The sequence below is a fragment of the Ochotona princeps genome, chromosome 13 (genome assembly GCF_030435755.1).
Source record: "Ochotona princeps isolate mOchPri1 chromosome 13, mOchPri1.hap1, whole genome shotgun sequence".
Taxonomy (NCBI): Eukaryota; Metazoa; Chordata; class Mammalia; order Lagomorpha; family Ochotonidae; genus Ochotona; species Ochotona princeps.
The window spans coordinates 48,672,597-48,689,088 of NC_080844.1; the positions used below are offsets into that span (position 1 = coordinate 48,672,597).

The 16,492-nt window shown below is 42.5% G+C and overlaps 1 protein-coding gene across 5 annotated transcripts in view; it reads right to left on the reverse strand.

The window, feature by feature from the left end:
- Positions 1-16,492, reverse strand: part of STN1 (STN1 subunit of CST complex) — a 36,802-nt gene that overhangs the window by 13,039 nt on the left and 7,271 nt on the right. For 2 of the 5 annotated variants that reach the window (XM_058671444.1, XM_058671443.1), the window contains exons 4-7: positions 13,773-13,841; positions 5,677-5,844; positions 4,873-4,996; positions 2,837-3,011 (exon numbers count right to left, since the gene is read on the reverse strand). In XM_058671444.1, coding sequence (XP_058527427.1) covers positions 2,837-3,011; positions 4,873-4,996; positions 5,677-5,844; positions 13,773-13,841 — 536 coding nt within the window. The remainder of the gene's footprint in view (positions 1-2,836; positions 3,012-4,872; positions 4,997-5,676; positions 5,845-13,772; positions 13,842-16,492) is intronic. The other 3 variants (XM_058671445.1, XM_058671447.1, XM_058671446.1) reach the window with 3 other exon arrangements.

Consider the following 16,492-nt stretch of genomic DNA (forward strand, 5'->3'; position numbering starts at 1 on the left):
GAGAGGAGGCTGGGCCTGGGGGATGAGAGGCACAGCTTCAATTGTGAACAAGTAGTGCACAACGGTGGACTCTCTGTAAACACAATCACTGAAGGTTCCGCTGCACAAAGAGTGGCCTCTGCAGACCTTGGGGAACAGTGTCTGGGCCTGGTTACTTACAAAGCCCAGTCACAAGGGCCAACCTGCCATGGCCTCTTCTAGCCAGCAGCTTTTCCTGGTTTGGAATCTGGATCTTTCTTGTCTTTTTTGAAAGAGCAACAACAGACTCATCTGATTCAGGAAACTGAAATTGTTCAAGGACAAAATCAGACTGGCTCAGCAGGCTGGGCCCTACCAAGCCTCTGCCAGGTCAGGCCAGGAACTGGGTGGAGCTCTGAAATATATATATAGTCTCTACTCCTGAAAAAACTCAGCATTCATCCAGCTGTCAGCAAAAACAATGGCTGTACAAGATCTGCTTATCATGTTTCTGGATTTGCTAAGAAGAGCCACTACGGAAAAAGAAAGGAGGGAGACCATTTCAACCCATTCTCTAGCCTCTAAGCTCTTAAAAGCATCACAATGACTTGGTGAAGCTTTTATCTGCAGGACAACACAAAGTGCCACAGGATCTAGGGTGTCACCATCATTGTAAAGCATCTTTGGTTTCCCTGGGCTCTATTAAGTGGAATTCAACAACGGTCCCAACAGTGCAATGCAAGGGACTAATTCATAATTGATGGGAAAAATCCTTTCCAAAGACAAAATGAGTGCCAGAGCCACTCTTTTGAAGCTTAACAGGCTGTAGGCAGATAAGAGTTTGTGCTATAAGCATTTTCTACACTTGTCATGTTAAGACCTTTCCCCCCACACTGGAAATGCAGGAGCCCTAAATGCCCCCCATCACAGTCAGTCCAGAAGGGGGTTCCATAAGAAGAATACAGTCTTCCAAACATGCTGAGAACCCCTCAGGCCCCAGGGGGTTGGGTCAATGTGGTTTCAAGCCTTCACTAAATGATTAAATGGGAAAAGGTCAACCTTGCTGTCCATGGACAGCTGGGGAACCACACCTGCTTGTAGGTAATCTCAACAAATAATGAAGTGCTCGGTCATGACCCTCAGCACCTGGGTGTGTTCTGAAACCATATCCTTTGCCTCTCCAAATGACATCCTGGTCACCTGGTCAAGGAGGTACAATTAGGTGTGGGCCAAAACTGAGAGGCAGCAGTGGTGTCTGGGGTCAGGAAGGGAAGCTGTGTCTACTGAGCGAATGGCTGGCAAAGATGTAGTCACATCAGCAGTGTGGGAAGGGAGAGGCTGCTGAAGCCCTCTGTGGTACCCACCAGAGAGGTGGCTCTGAGTGGCAGACATGTGTGCCAGGGCAGTGACTGTGGCACACAGTCCTGTGAACACCTTGGTCTCCTGCAGGACTCCATAGCATACTTTAGTTGTTGTGAAAGGAGGCAGGGAATACAATGACTAACAGTCTCTGCACTCACAGGCTCTATCTAGAAGATATGCAAGACATTTAATAATGGTCTCCTCCCCCCACTTCTCTAGGGAGAGGGGAGTGAAGGGCAGGAAATTTAACTCCAGTGCTCCCCCACTCTGCCCCCTGCCACTTATTAGAAGCTTCGTTCTCTGTGGTTTCAGTTACCCAAGGCCTGAAAATATTAAATGGAAAATTCCAGACATAAATAATTCATATACTTTACACTGTATGCTGTGGATACATGATGAAATCCTTTGCTGTCCTACTTCATCCCTTCCAACATGTGAATCATCCCTTTGTCCACCACATCGAGGATGTGCACACTACCTGCCTGTCCAGTCAATCAGCAGCCATCTTTGTTGTATGAGGTTCACTGTTATCCTCTGTATGAGGTTCACCAGCACCCACTGGCAGACTTGGAATAGAACCTGCAGATGACAGTGTGGGGGGGCTGTACTGTGTACAACTACTGGCACCATTCCAGTTTTCAAAACCCTTCATGCCATCAATCTACAACCTGCCTTGAGCCAGCACTGTGATAGGCCTTGAGTAGCAAGCAAAGAAAAATAGGCCTTTGCTGTTTCGAACAGGCAGAGGTAGGTCAACAAATGGACTCCAGTGACATCAGGTAGGACAACAGCTTGATGACACAGAGGACCATCAGAACAGATGGTCAGGGAAGTAAGAAAGTGACATTTCAGCTGAGATGAGCTCACAGTGGGATGAGGAACACTAATTTGAAAAATAATCAGGAACCACATAAAGACAACAAACCTAAGAACTGTAATAAAAGTGAAAGACTAAAATCAGTCTCCACTCTTAATTCCAAGGAAATAAACAAACAAAGATAGTTTTCCCCAAGATAAATAAGTATTCTCTAAAATCTGTACTTATAATCTACACTGGATGTCACTCAGGGCTCACTTCAACTCCTAAAACGCACAAGTGAACTTACTCTGAAGAGAGCAAGCCAAAACTTTGGTCCAAGAACCATCCTTATAATCAAACAATCTTGGACAGATAATTATCTCCTTTCATTACTTCCCTCCACTGGGTTTCTGCTGATAGTCAATACCCCTTTCAGTGAGCAGCACCAAGCAGGTGTTAGCAACATTAAGCCACAACTGTTCTTCTTTCTACTCAAAGATCAGCATAATGAGATTAAAGTCAGGAGGGGAAAAGGCAGGTCCAGTCTCATTTCAAATTCTTTGCATCCAGTAAGATTCCCAGAGCAGAAATAGCAAGGGCTACAGCTCCCTGGGTCCACCCCTTGAGTCTTCATGTCACAGTCATGGTCACTCAAACCCTTCAGCTGTAGATTTGGGGTAGAAGAGCTGAACACTCCCCTGGGCATGCTGGACTCACTTGGTCAGGACAGGCGCTGTGAATTACAGGCTGATTGGCAAGGGACATCAAAGACTCCACTGCTTCCAACTCCTGCTGGTAAAAGCTTGGCACTCTGTTCTCCTCGAGAAATTCTTTGACTTTTTCACTCAGCAAACATGTGAGATGGGCAAGATCCAGGGTGCTTGGATTGCTGCTGGAGGAAGGTTGTAGAAAGCCATCATTTTTGCTCTTTCCTGGCATGCATAAGACAGAGACCCCCAAAAACTGCAACATAATGCAAGTCCTTCAAAAAGTTCATGGAAAATGAAGTTGAAAGGTAAGTTTTAGTGGGTGCCTGTTTGGTTTAGTGGTTAAGGCACCTGCATCCCTTATCAGATTGCTTGGGTTTGATTCCTGACTCTAGCTCCTGATTTCAGCTTCCTGCCAATGTACACCCTGGGAGGTGGCGGTAATAGTCCAAGTAGTTGGGTTTCTGCCACCCACGTGGCAGATGGGATTTGGGTTCTCAGCATCTGACTTTGGCCAGGCCTATCCCAGCCACTGTATACATTTGAGTGTAAATCAACCGATATAAGTACTCTACTCCTTCTCAGATAAGGACATTTAAAAAAAAGTTATTTTTCGTCCAAAAAACTTTTGAAACCATGCATTTTTCCCCATACTGTGCATTTTCTATAAACTTTTTGAAGACCACCTCATATACTGCTTTTTTTTATATGTATATATATAAAGGGTGAGTCACTCAGTGAACATCATAGGATATTTTAAAATGCGAGGAGGAAATTGGGAAACAAAAGATACGATTGATTAAGAAAAAGTTAAACTGCGGAACAGCATTCAAGAAAAAGCAAACAACAGCCCATCACATGTCCAGGTGAATCTTCCCCTTGGGCACACGCTGAGAAACAGGTCTAATAGGATGCACACTGGCCACTGGACAACTGCTGGGCAACAGCACCATGCTGGGAGTCAAAAAAATGAAGGACTCCACTTCCTATTTTATAAGTCTACACTTTTTCTTTTTTTTTAAACAGTATTTTTTAAAAGTCAATTATCTGAATATGGATCTAATTCACTGGCAAAAACATTTAGTCAATGTCATACAATTCATTTTGACCATTTTGATGTGAAGTTTGCTTTGCTCTCCTTTCAGATTCCATTTTGCAATAAACGTTTTAACAATAAAACAAAAGGGGGCTGGGAGGACCCAGGTATTCAACCTAGCAGTTAAGATGCTGCCTCACACACTGGAGCTCCTGAGACTGATTCCAGGTTCGGCTCCTGATTCTAGCGTGTTGCTGACACAGATCCCGGCAGGCAGCAGGTGACATCTTAGGTGCCTGGAATATTTCACCCACATGGAAGACCTGAATTGAGTTTCTGGCTCCAGTCTTTGGCCTGGCCCAGCCCTGGCCTTCTCCAGCATTTGGGCAGTGAACCAGCAAAAAGCAATACTCTTGCTTTGCCTTTGTCTCTCTATAGGAAAAGACAAGACATAAAAAACATCTCCTCTCACTCGTCTTCCCCATCCTCTTTCCAGGCCCTACTCCTGTTTTGTCATGTATGAACCAGCAAATATGCATACATCCTTATTACTTTTGGGTGGTTTTCTCCCTCTACAAAAAAGGAGTAAAATATCCCTGGTTGACTTGAAATACATGTTCCATTTTCTAAAAGCAGGCTTTTAGTAATGGTGTGGTATAGTGGTATATAATTGTGCTGCATTCTAGAGGAATTTCAGGTTTCCTGCCTTAGGAATCTGTTGAGCTTCCTGTATCTGTGAATTTATAGCTTTTATCAAACTTGGAAAAATTACAGCCATTACTTCCTCTAGTACTTTTTCTACTCCCCATTCACTCCTTCAGTGACTCCAGTTCCACAAACCGGTGCTATCTTCACTTTACAGACAAAGAAACAGGTTTACAGAGCCACACAGGACTTGCCCAGAACACCCCCACAGTGTAAACAGATGGTTCAGGATTTGTAGCCACCGACCCCACCATCTGGGCTGTAGCCTGTCCTGCTGCAGTCTCCCTTCTGATGAGGTAACTTACTTCTGGGTCTCTTCTTTCTCCAGGGATGGGCTGTGAAAAGGCTGGTCATAGACTCTCCTGTAGATATTGGGCAGTTCCTGCATCCTGCAGATCTGAATGCTCCACATTGGGTCGTCTATCTTATCTGACAAGACACCAGGAAAAAAATATCACGGGTATTACACTGAGGCCAGTTCTTTCCCACATCCAGATTGCCCCTAGGATAACTGTAAATGAGGTACTTGCTGGTCGATCTGCCTCCCTGCGGATGTACCCAGGAGTTCCATCATCCATGAAGACAGAGGGTAGCACCCATAGCATCACAGGTGTAGGATGGGCAGATGGGTACTTGGAGAGCTCACAATGTTGTAACTTCTCCTTAAGATTCCCATCTGAAAATCAGCCAGCAAGGTGCATAGGGAGGATGGGGCTGTATTTTTTTTTTTTTTTTTTTTTTTTTTTTTTTTTTTGCTGGCTTCATTTAAAGTTAATGGACTCGATAGTGCTCCTGAAGTTTCCATCACTCTAAAGAATATGGATACTGCCTAAGACTGAGATTTGGAATGTCAAGTCTCATGGAAACTGGAAATTAGCACGCTGTCCAAATCAACTTGCTCTATTTAGCAATTAACTTTCTTCAATTTTTTGAGAACTACCTTTCATCAAAATAAAACAAAGAAATAAGGTTTTCTGAAGAAAATACATTACACCACATAATTTTTCCTATTATCTTATTTGAACTTTTTACAAGTTTGACTTTGAGCTAAACAAGAGTTTATGGACACACACCCAGAACAACAACATAGCAGAAACATCCATGCTTACAATAGGTAGTGGCATGAATTTCTCGTTCTTCCCGGTATATGCGAACATTGCCTCTGATTTGTACAATGTCTCCAATTTCTATCTTGGTTTTCTGCTCAATGGTCTCTTGCAGCTTCTTAAACTGGGAGGTTAAGCTTAGCTCTTGTGCAGCACTTGGAGAAGCTTGAGCTGTCAGGGCCAAGAGGAAAGACAGAAACTATTCCACACTGCTGAGAGAGCCTCAGGGTCAAGACCCACACATTTATTTCCCTTTTGATTCTTTGCTCAACAACAGGAAATCCATGTAACCTCCTGAAATCCTCTGCTAAGTAAAAGGTAGAAGCTGTAATTATTTAGAAGTAGAGTTAAGAGAACAAAGTGTAGACTGAGGCCAAGTGGGCAAGTCCCAATGTGGATCCAAGTATTTCTTTCCTACCAATGCGGCACCAGTGCAGAGATTCCCAAGTCCTGAGTGGAATCCTTCAGAACATGTGGTGGTAGAAGGTCTAAACAATAACTCTTTTTTTTTTTTTAAAGATTTATTTTATTTTTATTACAAAGTCAGATATACTGAGAGGAGGAGAGACAGAGAGGAAGTGGAGCCGCCGGGATTAGAACCAGCGGCCATATGGGATCAAGGCGAGGACCTTAGCCACTAGGCCACGCTGCCAAGCCCCAACAATCACTCTTTGTAGTTTCCTCGCAGCGAGGCTAGAACCACCTCATATCTTGGCTAGACTCTCATGGCTGGGAAGGACCTAGGCTAATCTCTCTTTTTCACACACACACACCCCTCTCACACTATCTACAGCTGTAAACTAATATGACTACATGGTGAAAAGAACTCATGCACATTTCATTCTAAATAACTTCCATCACTCAATTTCATTTCCAAATTGTGTAAGTTAAATAGCCATGATGGCAGGTGTGTGGCACAGCAGCTGAGGCACTGCCTGGGATGCCCCCAACACATGTGAGGGTGCATTAGTTCTGCTTCCAATGCAGCAGCTGATCAACGTGTACCCGAGAGGGCAACAGAAGATAGCTCATGGATCCCTGCTATGCACAGGGGAGATTAGGAGTGACTGCCCAGCTCCTGGCTTTGAACTAGCACAGCCCGGGCTGTTCTGGACATTTGGAGAATGAACCAACAACTGGAAGATCTCTTCTCATCTGTGTCTCCCCACCTTTCAAACAAAGTAAGAATAAATAAAGAAGAAAAGAAAAAAATAGAATAGTCATGGAAGTTTGATGCAACAGGTACTGTGGACTGCAGAGGGCACTGGCATGGTAAATCCTTATTGTCCAGTCACCCCTATTTATTTTGAGCTACCTGTTACAGATGAGAAAATCAAGTCACAGAGAGGTCAAACAAAGCTACTGCCTGAGGCCAGGTCATGTGACTACAGAGCCTTCCTATCTTACCTTCTGTTCTCTGTAGCCTGCTCCAACAGGAGACCTGTGCCCTCCACTGTTTCAGTTGTAGCTGGAACATGGAACACATTCTTATTCCAAATACACATACATACTCACAGAATCTGTATAGCTCAGCACCAGGGACAGGACATTCTGTCCTGTTATTACGCCACTGCTTGCTTAGCAAGTCTCACAATAAATCTTACCCTCCCCTTTTTTTGTTTCATTTTGTTTTTTTTATCACCAGTACCACATGAGGCACTATACTGTGGAGGTCAGAATTTGGCTACTGAAGTCACAAGCATGGCATGAATCTCAGTTTACCTTCTACTGGTGGGGTGATCTTGGACAGACTACTGAACTTCCCTGCTGTGCCTCAGTTTCCACTCTTTTTTTAAAAAAAGACTTCTTTACTTGAGAGTTAACACACACAGAGAGATACAGAGAGAAAGAGATCTTTCATCTGCTGGATCATTCCCCAAATGGCTGCTGCAACAGTCAGGGCTGGACCAGGTTGAACCCAGGAGCCAGGAGTTTCATCCAGGTCTCCCACATGGCACTTAGGCCGTCCTCTGCTGCTTTCCCAGGTACAACAGTAGGGAGCTGGATTAGAAATGGAACAGCCAGGACTTCCAGTGGCATTCACAAATGATACCTGCACAGCAGATAGCAGCCTAATACTCAGTGCCACAGCCACAGCCCCTCCTTTCTACCCTTAAACTTACATTTCCTTGGTTATGAAATGGATATAACAGAGTTACATGTGGTGCAATGTAACCCTGACATAAATTTAGCACAAACACCAAACACAGAAAACACTCAGGGTACATAGTTCTTGATGATGATGAACGATTAAGTTCTCTGGGCAAACTTATTGTGCTATCTTTGTTTTTCATTAAGTATCATTGGACACAGGACCAAATTGCCACCCATTCATATTAACCCTGAATGTAAATGGAATACACTCATTAATCAAACATCACAGATAAGTAGACTGGATTTAAAAACAAAACCCATCTATTTGTTGCCTACAGGAGATATAGCTCACCAACACAGATCAACGGAAACTATCTCATGGATTTTTTTTTTTTTTAGTTGCAGTTCTTCAAAACACTTTCTTTCTCATTAAATTCTTCACTGACCCATAGATCATACAGCAGCATCATTTTCTTCAAGAAGACTCTTGATTTTTTTTTTCATTTCTTCAACGACACATTAATAATTCAGTTGTATGTTATTTAACTTCATGGTGCTTTTAATTTTTTCTTTTCTTCCTATTGTTGATTTTGTTTTGTGGCTTTTCATTTAAGGGGATGTACAGTAATTGTATAATGGAGACTATCATATCCAGCAGCATGTTATTTAATTTCATGGCATTGTAAATTTCTATTTTTCTTCCTGTTGCTGATTCTGTATTGTGACTTTCATTTAAGGGAATGTACAGTAACTTTATAATGGAGATTATCATATCCAGATGTGAGGATATAATGCAGTATGCATCTTTACTTTCAGATCAAAGACAGACTCACAATGAAACTGTTAACTATATATTGACAATAGGATGCTGAACTCTCTGCCATTGTCCATGCTCACAATGATGGACATATGATTGTCTATGTAGAACTGTACTATAGTAATAACATAGGGGAACTCAGTGGAGGGGAGAACGGACTTGGAGAGGGGGTAAGGGAAATCCCAGGGCCTATGGAACTATCACAAAATAATAAAAATCATCATCATCATCAAAATGCTGTTACCAAAAAAAAAAGTATTATTGGACAAAAAGCTATGGGTCTGGAACGGGAGTCTAGTGGCTAAAGTCATCGCCATGTATGTTCTGGGATCCCATATAGGAGAGACCCAGAAGAAGCTCCAGGATCTGGATTCAGATCAACTCAGTTCCAGCCACTGCAGCCACTTGGGGAGAGAATCAACCAACATGAAGATCTTCCTCTCTGTCTTTCCTTCTCTTTGTAAATCTGACTTTCCAATAAAAATAAATAAATCTTTTTTAAAAAGTAAACATGGGTTTAAGTATGGTTCATTACATACTAGCAGAATGTCTGCCCATAAAAAAAAATCAAACCACCCTGTTTTCGCATGATGGCATAAGCAATGCAGATGGCGGTCCTAATGCACAGTGCCATTGGGATCTGCTGGGATAGCCTCACACCTCTTACACAGGCTGTAGTTAATGGGATTTTTGGATTTCTTAACACATACATGATGATTACACAAACTTTGCTTTTAAACTGCAAGAAATATAATACATTTTTGATAAGGTGATCTGATTTTTACATTTCTTTATGGATAAATTCTCCATCCATTTCACCCTGTGTTTCTTTAAAATTTCAGACAGGGTAGCTTTCCATGCCTACTGCATATACTCTCCTCATTTTACTGCTTTCTTTTTTTAACTCTGATTTCCTTGTATTGCATAAAAGCTTGAAAAAAGCTGTTTTCTGGGCCTGGCATGGTGGCCTACCGGCTAAAGTCCTCACTTTGAACGTGCTGGGATCCCATATGGGCACCAGTTCTAATGCCAGCAGCTCTACTTCCCATCCAGCTCCCCTGCTTGTGGCCTGGGAAAACAGTCAAGGACAGCCCAAAGCCTTGGGACCCTGCACTCGTGTGGGAGACCTGGAGGAAGTTCCTTGCTCCTGGCTTCGGATGGGCGCAGCACTGGCTGTTGCGGCTCACTTGGGGAGTGAATCATCGGACAGAAGATCTTCTTCTCTGTCTCTCCTCCTCTCTGTATATCTGACTTTGTAATAAAAATAAAATAAATCTTTAAAAAAATAAGTTGCTTTCTGAGTATAACTCTTTGTCACTGGTGATAGCTGTTAAGGGCCTAGTAGCTAGTTAGGGAATGATGACAGTGAAATGTATTTGTAAGATAAACACACAACTCTATCTTCTGTGGGTTATTTTATGTAACCTGCAAGACAGGAACCACAATCAACTCTTTTTTTAAAATGCTACCATACATTTGAAACAATAGCATTCACTAAGTGCTGTATTCTTCCCTACAGTTATTTAAAATAGTTTTCCACAATAGAATGAATCTCTTTTGGACCACTGATCTTTTTAAAAACATTTTTATTTTTTATTTGTGTGTATGTGAAAGGTAGAGAGAGAGAGATGCAGAGATCTTCCATCTGCTGATTTATTCTCCAAATGAATCTCTCACAACAGCTGGGGCTAGGCCAGGCCAAAGCCACCAGCCTAGAAGCCAGTCCAGGTCTCATAAGCAGGTGGCTGGGATGCAAGCACTTGAGCCACTGCTTGCTGCTTCCCAGGGTGTGCATCAGCCAGGAGGTAGAATCAGAAGCAGAGCTGGGACCCAGGTTACTCTGATACGGTGCCTGAGCATCTCACATAGCATCTTCATCATGCACCAGACAACTGCCCATTGGTTCTGCACTGTGCAGAGGCATTATAATTTCTACCAGCATATCTGCTGTATGTAGGGAGATGAGCATACAGAGAGCCTAAGCTTGAGGTAACAAGTATCTAGGAAACTAAACACAGTAGATAAAAATGCTGCTCAAATCATTGGTACCTTCTTCAGAAAATTCCCAACCTTTCTATAAGGTTGTCTTACCTTTGTCTCCATCCCTATGTATTCTTTCACTTAGGCTGAGTTTTAAAGTTATTTGTTAATTTCATTGCCATTACGCAGACATTGCAGGTGCTAAGAAATTTTTCCTATAGCTCCTTAGAAGTGACCAGATGAAGGTTAGTCAGAGTAAAAGAGGCCCAGCTTTCATGTAAAGGGTGAACCAAACTGTTCAAGTTCAAGCTGTTTGATTTAATGAACATAATGAGATGGCTGGAGCCAGAAAGAACTTCATTTTAAGTAGTCTATTCCACCACGACCACTAATCATTGTTAAAATTCTAATATTAAGAGTCAAGCTTTCAAACTCTGCTCATAAATAAAGCCCGAATGGTACATTCAGTGTGACACTGTTAATATCATATCCTTATACTCCGAATGGAACATGACTTTGACTCACGCCAAATTTTGTTTAAAAAAAAATTAGTCTTCATTGGCCGCTTTCCAATGGAAAGCTTTTAAATCGAGGGTAATTAAGTTAAAGGGAGCAAATGGGCTAGTTGGGACCAATTTAAAAACATCTCTTCATATATAACACGGAAGGAGAGGCATGTTTAGGGTTCCTTCTGTACACAGATATTCTCTGTGTATTCGCAGAGGCACTTTCAAATTCAGGCTGCCCACTGGGATTGTTCTTCTATTAATCTACTTACTGATGTTTTTAAGCTCACTGTCAGTATTAATAATTCTTTTCACTGAACTTAAAAATTTATGGAATTATGTAATAATTCTGATGATGTGATTTCTTACAGAGCTAGTTTTGGGAAATTAAAATAATGCCTGGGCCTGGTGTGGTAGCCTAGAGACTAAAGTCCTTCCATGCACCAGGATCCTATGTGGGCACCAGTCCCTGTCCTGGCTACTCTACTTCCCATCCAGCTCCCTGCTGTGGCCTGGGAAAGGAGAGGATGTCCCAAGGTCTTTGGACCCTACACCCAGGTGGGAGACCCGGAAAAAGCTCTTGACTCCTGGCTTTGGATCGACTCAGCTCTGGCCATTGAAATCACGTGGGAAGAGAACCAGCGGATGTCAGATCTTTCTGTTTCTCCTTCTCTCTGTAAATCTGACTTTCAAATAAAAATAATAAATCCTTAGAAAAAAGAAAAATGACACAGAGGTCTGAGAACCACAGCCCATGGGTCAAATCCAGCCAAAATAAACTCGCACAGTTGAACCAGATCTACTGAGGTAGATCATAACCAACACAGGAATCTGCAACTGATTTTAATTCTGATAGAGCATGAATTTTTTCCCCAAAGATATATTTATTTAAAACACACAGAGAAAGAGACAGAAAGAGACACAGAAAGAGAGAGAGAGAGAGAGAGAAAGAGATTTTCCATCAGCTGGTTCACTTCCCAAATGGCTGCAATGGCCGGAGGCTGGGCAGGCCAAAGCCAGAAGGCTGGAACTCTAATTTGGTCTCCCATGTGGGTAACAGGGGACACACCACTTGGGCCATCTTTCACTGCTTTCCCATGCACATTAGCAGAGAGTTGGACTGGAAGCGGAGCAGAAGGAATTTGAACCTACATCCATAAAGGAGGCTAGTAATGTACAACACACTGTGCCACAATGCCAGCCCTCATGAAAGTATTTTTTTAATTTGAACTTTAGAATAATTCCATAGGGTCTGGGATTTCCCTACCCCTCCCTAAATTCTCAGCTCCCCTCCCCCCAAATGATTTATGAAAGTGTTTTTGTCCCCTGCTGGGGGCCTACACTGTGGCATGGTAAGTAAAGCCACTGTCTGCAACACGAGCATTCCACTTTAAGACTCAGCTGTTTCACATTCAATGCAACTCCTTCCTAAAAGCAGAAGATGCTCCAAATACCTGTGGCCCTGTCACCCAAATGAGAGACCTAGTTGAAGATTCTGGCACCTGATTTGAGCATAGCTTAGCCCTAAATGCTGCTGTCACTCTGGGAGTAAATCAGCAAATGGAAGATCTCTTTTTCTTCCTTTCTGTAACCCTATGTTTCAAAAACACAAAAATCAAAACAAACACTAACCAAAATACCACTCACACAATAAAAACTGAATCCCCAGGGCAATGGTGTTGAGAGATGGGACCCAATGGGAGGTACGTGGATGAACATCACTAGGCAAAGTGCTTAAAGAATGGGCTGTAGCCTCACTGTCCCAGGGAGGAAGAGTATGGACATGTAGCATTCAAGGTGTCAACCTAAAAGTGGAGAACAGTCCTCACCAGTAACCATACCTGCTGGTACCTGGATCTGGGACTTCCTAGAATCCATAACTATGAACAATTTCTGTTCTGTATCAGTTATCCAGTCTTAAGTACTCTTGATAACAGCACAACACAAATACCCTACACATCTCTGAAAACCATGATCACTGATTCTTTATAGGTTTAGTTCTCTATTGTCAGTGAGATATCTGCTAAAAAAAACCTGTTGTCTCTCTGGAATTTATCTACAAAGCTTCCTAAGCAACACACTGCCATGATCTAGATGTTCCCAAATAGGGACTGGGAATGAGTAACTAGTGACATGAAACTGATGGTCAAATTCTAAACTCCATTTGAAAAAATACTCAACAATTATTCAGATACATTCAGCTAACTCCAAATCTTGTTTCAGTTATAGTCAATGTGCTGGATACACAACTGGAAGGTTCTTTTACAGTTTATATTACTTAATGGCTAACTTCCAAAGGAATCCTCTTACCTCCTTTTCATTTATAGAATCACTGGTATTTGCTTGAAAATATTACAGTTTAGAAAATGAAGTCAGTGGTAACCATGTGGGAGGAGTAGCCTTCAAAAACTTTCTTTGGGTCACAAGTTCAAATATGATTGGTTATTAGACTAAACCATGCAACTTAGGTAATCAGTGTCATGGTAAAAACAAAGTTCACCAAGAGGCAACAACAAGCAAAGCAACAGGCTCCCTTGAAATGGCTCTCAGATGGCAAAGTTCTTGGTACACCACCTTATACCAATCAATGCAATTTACCTGTAAATAAACGTGAAAACTGGGCCCCTGAGGCCAATCTGATAAGCATCCTGGAGTAAAACCCATTGGTTAGGGAGGAAGTGAAGAACACAACACACAGATACCTGGTGCGGACTCGGTACTACGCGACTTTTTCCAGCAAATACAGTTGATAACGCCAGTGCTATCATCCACTGTAAAAAAAGTGCAGAAGGGGAGAAGGCAGATTTGAACATGGATGGTAAATTTACTTGTCATCACTGCCACAGGCAAATTGAAAGATGAATTTTTCTGCAGTTTATATAAATTTTTCTATGTAGTTTCTTTATCAAACTCTTTTCTTTAGAAACAATCTCTCCCCACATACCAACATGAACTGCTTGCCAGCACGTGTCAGTATGATTACATAAACCCAGTGGTGTGTATTCAGTGTTCACCTAACCGACCTCAACAATGACTCCTGACTATGGTTCTCTGCTAAAAATGGTGTCCCTGACTTGACAGAGGAGCTTGGGAAACTTCTTTGTCAGGTATGGAAATCCCAAAACCTATGGAAATGTATAAAACAATTTTTAAAAAAATACATGTTATAAACTGGTAGATATAATACACACTCAATTTTTTAACTCACTAATATATAAAGAACTTATACAAATTAATAAAAAGTAAGAGCCAGTTTCTGTCCCAGCTGCTCCACTTCTCTTCCAGCTCCATGCTTGTAGCCTGGGAAAGCAGTGAAGCACAGCCCAAACCCCTGGGACCCTGCACCTGTGTGGGAGACCCAGAAGAAGTTCCTGGCTCTTGGCCTCAGATCAGCTCAGTTCTAGCCGTTGCAGCCCCTTGGGGAGTGAACCAGCGGGAGGAACATCTTTCTCTTTGTCTCTCCTTCTCTCTGTAAATCTGACTTTCCAATAAATCTTAAAAAAAAAAAAAAGACATTGCTAGGTATTTCACTGCTCTGCCAGTTAACAAGCTTCATTCAACACACTCAGTGCCAAACATTAGCTTCCCACGATTTTAGGCCTGAGCTCAAGTTGCTGCCAGGTGCTCTGCAGACCCTGGACAAGGCAATCAAATCCTGGTTTCCCTCTCCTGTCAGACTTTGAGGTCCAGCTGCTGGAATGCCCTGGAAGACAAACATGCTTCCTGGCTGGGCAGTACCATCTGTGCTGCCGCCTTCTCTCAGCTGTGGGACAAGTCAGAGTGGGCAGGAAGCACCCCCCAATTCAGTCCTGCAGAGAGTCAGGAGCAGCAGGACTCAGGGGAGTAGGACTCAGGAGAGCAGGGAGAGGCCACCTGGCAGAGGGCCTAGGTGGACAACAGGGAGGGCAGTGGTTCTCTGCTTAAACAGATCATACAGGATAAAGTCATAAAAACACTTCTCCTCTCAATTACTCCAACATTCACACACTGTTCATTTCCCACAAACCCACAGATGTGTCACGCCTTCCTGACACCCACTCGGCAGGAAATTCTTGGGGTAGAGTCTAACACATGGCCTTAGTCTTCTTAAAATGGAAGGAGTGGTGAAGTGAAGCCCCTTTGGGTCACAGGGCTAGCATCTGGTCTGGGCCCAAGGTCAGGACTAAAGTGCTCAAACAGTCCAGGTTATTTGAGCTAAAAACAGGAAACAAAAAACCAGATGCAGCTGACTTGGTAAGTGGGCTAAAGGACTGGTTAAGCAAGGCGATGGGGAAAAGGAGGGCAGACAGAAAAATCAAATTCAGCTACATGAGGGACAGGCTGCTCGCCTTCGGATCCAGCATTCCTGCTAATGCTTCCTGGACAGAAGTGGATAATGGCTCAAGTGCTTGGGTCCTACCCCTCACATGGAAGACCCAGACTGAGTTCGGGCTTCAGTCTTTGGGCTGGCCAAGCTCTGACTGCTGTGGAAACTTAGGGAGTGACCCACAGAAGGAAGTTCTCTCTCTATCAAAGAAATAAATAAATAATCTTAAACAAAACAAAAACCACAAGTTACACAAAACTACAGAGCACTCTACAGCCAGTGAATAGGAAATGGGACTTATAATCCTGCATCAGTGGAAACTTGTCCAAGTTACTGGAACAGTTCTCTGATGTACAAAGAGGAAAAAACATCTGTTCTTGACATTTCAAAATATTAAGGGGATAATAACATAAAATTAGAATGTAAAGTGCTCTAAATGTTCCAAGAAACTACAATTTCATCACTGGTGTTTGCAGAGGAAGTAACTACACACAGTACACTTGCCACAGCTTGGTTCACTGTAGAAACTTGGCAAATGTTTGCTGAATTGTCTTGAAAACAAAAGGACCTGTAACTTTGATCAAATCAACACAAGGGATTCACTCTGTTTGGTCTGACAACGCAATTTACTCCAAACTTTTCAGGAGTACGCATTGGAGTGCAGTGCTTAACTACCTTCACATACCATCCAGCTTACAAGGAGCTCTCACGGAAACTGAGTTTTGTCACTTTTCATTTGAATGGAATGACTTACATTCCCATATTATACTGTCAATTTGATTCTGGGTTACTATGTTTCTGACCACTATCCCTGTTACTGTATCTTGGCAGGCAGCTACTCACATGGGGCACCCAGAGTTCTGGGCTCCTCCCTTTGGTCTGGTATGGTCCTGGCTATTGTGAGCACTGGGGAATGAACCAACAGGTGAAAATCTATTTCTATTGTTCTGCTTTTTAGGTAGGTGGAAATTAAAAAAGACATTAAAAAAATAAAAAGTTCTAAAAAATATGCTAGGAAAATCAGAAGGCATGTCTTCTGTTAAGAAGACAATCATCTTCCAGAAATTGAATACATATTGAGGAAATACCATGATCTGAATATCTAAGTTAAAAATC